Here is a 7,653-nt window from a genome sequence, read left to right as displayed (position 1 = left end):
AGCCATTACTCTCTGGGCCTTGTTTCCATTCTGTTTAGCTGATGGGACAGGAACATTTTGACAGCCACAACACCATATGCCACAATCAAAGCCAGATGACATTCTGGCACTGTAGTAGTTTTATCAAGTGATATGCTAATTTTGTTTTGTGATGGCTTGCGATAAATTAACCAGAAGCTCAGCTATTCAAAATTCTGAAGAACACAATATGGCAAATTTCTCCATCCCCCACCTTTTCCCCCAAGGACTCAAGGAGACTATTCCTTTTAATAACCACCACCTACTTTTCTGCCTACGTTCCATCTCCCCTCAGTCCAACTGAGAGGAAGAACTCAATACCTGAAAACATCCTTGATACCTCATCCATTTTATTCAACGAACTTATTGAGCACCTACTATGTGCCAGGCACTGTACGAGGCATAAGGAATACAAAGTTCAACAATGACAACAACAAAAACATAATTTCTGTCCTCACTGAGTTTACAATCTTCTAGAGGATCTACATTAATCAAATACATATAAAATTACAAAAGTGTTCAATGCTAACTGGAGGTATGTGTTCATGTGACAATGTGTCCCAGCAGTTTTGCTTTGTTATAGAAATTAGGGAATGAGCTGAGATATGAAAGACAAATAGGAGTTACATGAGTAGGGAAAGGTATTTCACGCCAAAGGAATAGCATGAGCAAAGTTTCCAATGTGGAAGAAGTACTCTATTTTCACTTATTCCAGACACTTAAGTAGAACACAAAGTAACTGAAACATGGTACACAATGAGGCTAACTAAGCAGTAGTAACAATAACTAGCTCCTACTGAGTGTTTTTTAAGGTGATGTGTCAGCCACTGTTTTAATTTTATGAGACATTACCTCTTCTAATGCTCAGAGTTACTCTATAAAGTAAATGATAGACCTAATATATGTGACCTCATTAGGTCACAATATATTTTTGTTTTCATCTTAAGAGCAATGAAAAGTCATTGAAGTGGCTTAAGCTGGGGGTAAGAATGAGTAGGTTGCCTTATATCCTGTGTGATTTCAAAAACGAGAACTCTGCCTGGATATAGAGAATGAATCGTAGTAGGTTCAGAGTAGCTGTAGGAAGACCAGTTAGGAGGCCATTCAAGTAATGCAGGCCAAATATGCTGATGGTAGCTTAGACTTAAAAGGTGGTGAGAAGCGAAGACAAGTGGACAAGTTTGAGAGATGTTTGCAAGGTAAAATGACAGGCAATAAATTGACAGGGAGGGAGGGAAGGGGGGGGAAGAGAAGGAGGGGGGAGAGAGAAGGAGTGGAGGAAGAGAGAGAGAATGAATGAATTAGAGAAAGACAGTGTCTAAGATGAATTCTAGGTTACCAGTTTGGGAACCAGGGTGATGGTGTTGCCATTTACTGAAATAGGATGATGCTTTGAATAAACTGGAGGTTAATAAAAACTTGTTAAAGAGGAAATTATAACTCCTGTATTGGCAAGTATCGAATAATAATAACTACAATAAAAACCCACATATATTTGCCTGCAATCATACACTGCCATACTAACATGCCTTAAATAAAAAATAATGCTTCAGGCCCTAACCGGTTTGGCTCAGTGGATAAAGCGTCAGCCTGTGGACTCAAGGGTCCCAGGTTCAATTCCGGTCAAGGGCATGTACCTTGGTTGCGGGCACATCCCCAGTAGGGAGTGTGCAGGAGGCAGCTGATCGATGTTTCTCTCTCATTGATGTTTCTAATTCTCTATCCCTCTCCCTTCTTCTCTGTAAAAAATCAATAAAATATATTAAAATTAAAATAAAGTTTCTATCTTAAGCCTGTTTCACTTTAAAAAAAAATGCCTCTTATTTTAAAAAAAAAAATAATAATAATAATGTTTCAGCCCTGGTCGGTGTGGCTGTTAGTTGGAGCATCATCCTGTGCACCTAAAGGTTGTGGGTTCGATTCACAGTCAGAGACACATACCTAGGTTGCAAGTTCAATCCCCAAACAGGGCACAAACATGAGGCAACCATCTATGTTTCTCTCTCTAAAATCAATAAGCATGTTTTCCAGTGAGGGTTAATAATAATGGTGATGATGCTTTATAGTGTCACGAGGTGGTCTTTTGAAATTCTAGGATAAAATATGAGAAAAGGAAAAAAAAATACAAGACACCAAGAAAATGTTTTTTGACATACACAAAATTAAAATGCAAAACATGATTACAGTGTCCTTCCCCTGGTCAGTAAAGTCTGACAGAGATTTAGAAAAATTTTTTTTTCAAGATATGGCAACTTTATTTCTAATATGTGGTTTACTTCTATACTTTTCAACCACCAAAAAGGATGGGATTCACTTAATCAATCAAAAATCCTCCCACTATCTTATACATAGTTTGCATAATACATTTCTCTTTCTCTCTCTTCCTCTCTCTCTCTCTCTTTCTCAGACACACAAACACACATAATTAAAAGTATTATATTTATCTTTAAAAGAAAAACAGATAAAAGACAGTGATTCTCCCCATCCCTGGCAAAATCTGCGAATTAATGACCAAAGTAAAATAAAAGCATATAACTGGGATTTAAGTCAAAAGAGCAAGTTATTAACTATGATTTCAGTAAAGTCACTTGTCCCTTCTGAGCCTTAGTGTTTTTATTTAACTTCCAAAATGTGAATAATACTCAGGTTTTCTTGTGGGAATTACATGAGATAGTGAATTTTAAATCTCTATAAAAACAGTATTCACTATAAATTTTTTAAAAATCCAACATTGCAAGTAGAATGCTCAGATCCACATTAATTATCATATCTACTGTTTGTATGGCTTTCTTAAGATGGCCAATAAAAAGGAATAAGACAAACATTTGGCTTCTATAACACTAAACAACTGTAATATGCCACAAATTTAAAATTTCTATAGAGCAAATCGGTCAATCCTGAGAAACACTGTCAGCTCTGAAGAAGTTAATGTCCCATCAACTCCGATTTTCTATATAAGAGACTGCATTCGTTGAATATATACTTATAAATCAAAAGTACTCTACAAAGGATATTAGCTATAATTTTAAATATTGAATAAGACCTTTGTTTTTAATCTAAGACTATTACATAGTTTTAGATTAACACAGTTTAACATAATTTTTAAATACTTTGAGGTAAAATATTCACAATTTAAATCTATTCTTTGCTGTAGCCTCAGCTCCCAAAACAAGGCCTGTATTAAAGTCATGTCAATGAAAATGGATGTTACAGAAGAAAAGACCAGTACTGTTTTAAATAAAATCCAAGTCACTCCAACACTTAAGTAAATGAAACCTGTATTCTCCTCCAAGTACTCAGACATAGGGATGGCTGTACGTCATGCCAACAAGCAAAGCACCATAAAGTGTCGTAACGTGGTTTAAAATTTTCAAGTACCTTACAGAAAAAGTAGTCCAGCTGTTTCATGTTCCATCTTGGATATATTTATATTTAAGAATGCAAATTTTAAAATAGACTATCTATTTAAGTCTGTCTGTTTAATTATATCACAAATATACTTTAAGTCTTCAAAAGCCTCTCTTGCTTAAACACTAGGAACTTTTATTTCATAATGCATGAAAGAGATTCTCTCTCATGTTGGTTTCAACCTCAACAATTCCTAGAAAATAGAATTCAAAATTTACCAGTCATTCTTATTATAGAAGACAGTATATATATCACAAAGAACTTTAATCAAAACTAGCTATATAAACTGGATATGTGCAAACATCCACCTAATCTGATACTATAAGAATGGTATGAAATTTTTTTTGTATGTATAAAGAAAATACTCTGAAAATTTTACTCTTAAATAGAGAAAAGATAAAGGTAAAGAAATAATATAAATCGTATTAATTAAAATTCGTAGTTACAAATGCTGCCAAATTTAGCTGGTTACTCTTTTACTTCTAACAAGAAATGTTTCAAAGAATGTACAAGTAATGCTTTTTAAATCAGTTGGCCATATACTCTAATGCAGTGGTTCTCAACCTTCTGGCCCTTTAAATACAGTTCCTCATGTTGTGACCCAACTATAAAATTATTTTCGTTGCTACTTCATAACTATAATGTTGCTACTGTTATGAATCGTAATATAAATATCTGATATGCAGGATGGTCTTAGGTGACCCCTGTAAAAGGGTCGTTCGACCGCCAAAGGGGTCACAACCCACAGATTGAGAACCGCTGCTCTAATGTTTTGCTTTTTTACAGTTTGTGCTTTTTATTTTTACACTTGTACCATTTTTTGTTGCAAATTATGCCTCAATTTATACAGTTTACCCATCATTTAAAATGATTTCTTTTTCACATTTCCAAGTAGGGTGATTTGCCAGAATTTTCAAACCCAAAATTATATAATTTATTGTTTGATTGGACTTTTTACAGTAGTTAAATACTTATAGATTTAAGTACATTATTTTAAAACATTTAAAATGTAAGCCTTTTATTTTACATTAGCCCTAAAAGCATTTGAATCTTTGTAAATCATAGTAATCATTAACAGAGAGTGATAAATTCAATAATCTGAGGAACACAATAGGTTTTCATTTTTCTTTTTTAAAAAATGCCTATAGTGTGATATCAAAATTAGGAAATGACATCTTCATTAGGCATGAAATTACTTTACAGTATGTGTTGACTTCCCTATATCAGACCAGTTTAAAAGAGGGTTAACAAACACAAAACAACCAAAAGATTGTAATGCCCATACCTAATACTTCCTAAACTGGCTTTGGACTAGTCACCACTTCATCACATACTATTTAATTTTATTGTCTTTTCATTAAAAGGAAATTCTCCCACTCGTTGGTAACATCACATTATAAATATAACCTCCCGACTGCAGAGCTATAATTTGGGTTTTGACTGCCACTCCTGCTATTCAACTGTCATCTTCTTTATATGATGAAGAAGAGCATCTTTCTCCAGGTGAGCCTCTGCAAGAGCCATTTTAGCTTTAGCCAATTCCTGCTTAAGAGATTCATTCTCTTCCATGAGCTGAAATGATAAATTTGAAAAATCAGAGAATTTAATCATTTTCAGAAAATATAGACAATTTATATATCAGCTAAAGGTGTGACACTTGGAACAGAAAAATAACCAATGCTGGCAAAGGTACACTTATGCTGAAAACTGCTTTGAGAAGCTATTTGGAAATACATATCAAGCCCTTAAAAATGTTCATAAGTACTGACCCAGCAATTCAAAACACTAATTAAAGCCTACTTTCGAAATCTAGCAGTGAATTAGTCTAACTTTAATTTCCCTGGACCTCTCTGTGGCTTTAGACACTGCGGACCTCTCTTCTCCTTCCTACGTGTCTCTCTTCTCTGCCTTTTCTGCCACAGCTCTTTCATGTTTATCCCTCCCACATATGGACTTTTTATCCTCTCCTCCACTATGTAGGAACCCTTAAATTTTAATGTTCTGTTAGCTTCCATAATTGGTCATCTTCCTTTATCACTGAGTCACTCTCTTAGGTCATCTCATGTACTCCTGTGGCCTGATCCACTATCAACCACTCTCGAGCTTCAGACCCACATTCTGAATATCTTATTAGACATTTTTATCTAGATGGCTAATAGGTCTCCCCTCCTCATTAAGACTCCATTCAAGTATTTTATCTTCTTAGGACGGTTTCTTAACCCCTACTTATGAAGATTTGATAAAACTAAGTACTTTCTCCCCAGAAAAATGCATTTACTAATATGTGAAAATATTTGCATTTAATTTCAAACAGTTCTCAGATTTCTTTTGATACAGCTTAAGAATTCCTGCCTTATAAACCAAGCTGGGTACTTGACTATCTATCCTTAATTGCTAGTATAGCATTACACAGTACATGGTAACCAAAATTCGCACACCCCTGTCTTTCCCACTAGTCTTTGAGTTTTTCAATAGAGAAGAGTGGTATACTGCCTAATTCTATATCCTAGCTCAGAGCTGACATCCAACAAATCCTGTTGAACAGATGAAATAGCTCATTCTGTGGTTATATCATAGAAAATTAAACTTCTACTGGACATTTTATTTATAGTGGCAAAAAAATAAGAAGCAACTCAAATGTTAACAAATGTTAAGAGGAAGGTTTAGAAATGACAGTACATCTGCATCCATATTACTCTGTCATTAAAATAAATATGAAGCATAAGTAGCAATATCCAAAAATAATTGTTAAACAATGTTAAGTAAAAAAAAATACAATATATACACTAGAATAACAACTGTTTAGGAAAATTATGGAAAAGAACCTAGGAAGAAAATAAAGTAGTATTAATAGCACTGTAGGAGGTTAGAATATATTTAAGTTGTTTTAAATATTTTTATGAAATATTATAACACTTTTGCAACTTAAAAATAAGACATCAAAATGAATATGTCGTCCAGGAAGTGTTCCTGGATTCCAGAAACCAGAACTCTTTCCACATTTACTCCTCTATCTCCCCATTAGACTACAACCCCTCTGAAGGCTGGGCCTGTCCCTATCTTGCTCAACAGTGTAACCCTCACTACATGGGGGTTCATGACAGGTACTCAGTAAACATTACTTAGATAAGTAAATAACTTCTTAATTATTTAGTATCTAACATTTATTTTAATTACTGACACTGAATGAGAATGAATTAGTTTTCCCCATTACCTGTTCCCGAGTGAAGTTAAAGGAGCGCTCAGGAGAGTGAACTGACTGAGAAGGCCAAGGTGTCTCTGGACTTGTTTGAGTGGCTTGAGTGACACTGTGCTGTTCCTTCAGATCATACTTTCCACTGGAAAGCTGCACCGATTCACTTGTGACATTTTCTTTCAAATCATTCCCAGTGTTAAGCATCTGAGAATCTGAACAAGTAAAATGCTCAGGTAAAACATTTTCAAATACTTGATAAATCTTAATTTTTAATGTGAAAGACGAATTTTAAAATGAATATATATCTATTAGTATGAAGACATTATTATGAAATAGAAAAAACAATAAAGTCAATAAACCAAAAGCTCACTCATTGTAAAGATGAACAAAATTGACAAAACTTTAGTTAGACTGACCAAAAAAAGAGAAAAGAAATATTAGGATTAGAAATAAAACATGGGACATTACTACCAGCCTTAATGAAATAAAAATGATTATAAAGGAATACTATGAACAACTGTATTCCAATAAAGATAACTTAGATGAAATAAAAAAATTCCTAGGAAGACAAACTACCAAAATAGACTATAGAAGAACTAGACAATGTGAATAGACATTTAACAGCTAAAGAGATTGGATCAGTGATTTTAAAAAAAAAAAAAAAAACTACCCATAAAGAAAAGCTTTCAAGTGAAGTCTACCAGATATTTAAAGAAGAATGAATACCAAATCTTTACAAACTCTACCAAAAAATAGAAGAGGAGAAACATTTCTCAGTTCATGCTATGAAGCCAGTATTACTGATTGTAAAATCAGACAAAACTAAAATCAAAATGCTCATAAATATAAACACAAAAATCCTCCACAAAATATTAGCAAATCCATATATATAAAAGCCAAGCAATCAGAACGATGGAATGACCAGTTGCTATGACTCGCACTGCAGCGGCCAACCAGTCCTATCGAGGCCCTTCCCCCAAGCTGGCCTGCCCCCCCCCCTCCTTCACCTCCTCTAGCCCGTGGCCCCTCAT

At 34.3% G+C, this 7,653-nt stretch overlaps 1 protein-coding gene across 3 annotated transcripts in view; it reads right to left on the bottom strand.

The window, feature by feature from the left end:
- Nucleotides 1–4,194: 4,194 nt before the first annotated feature.
- Nucleotides 4,195–7,653, bottom strand: part of UHRF1BP1L (UHRF1 binding protein 1-like) — a 79,338-nt gene continuing 75,879 nt past the window's right edge. For 2 of the 3 annotated variants that reach the window (XM_014530035.1, XM_014530036.1), the window contains exons 21-22: nt 6,641–6,834; nt 4,195–4,998 (exon numbers count right to left, since the gene is read on the bottom strand). In XM_014530035.1, coding sequence (XP_014385521.1) covers nt 4,879–4,998; nt 6,641–6,834 — 314 coding nt within the window. In that variant the 3' untranslated portion in view covers nt 4,195–4,878. The remainder of the gene's footprint in view (nt 4,999–6,640; nt 6,835–7,653) is intronic. The other variant, XM_014530037.1, reaches the window with a different exon arrangement.

The sequence above is a fragment of the Myotis brandtii genome, unplaced genomic scaffold (genome assembly GCF_000412655.1).
Source record: "Myotis brandtii unplaced genomic scaffold, ASM41265v1 scaffold708, whole genome shotgun sequence".
NCBI classification, from domain to species: domain Eukaryota; kingdom Metazoa; phylum Chordata; class Mammalia; order Chiroptera; family Vespertilionidae; genus Myotis; species Myotis brandtii.
Note: the sequence above shows the minus strand (reverse complement) of the source record. Positions and strands in the feature narration are given on the sequence as shown.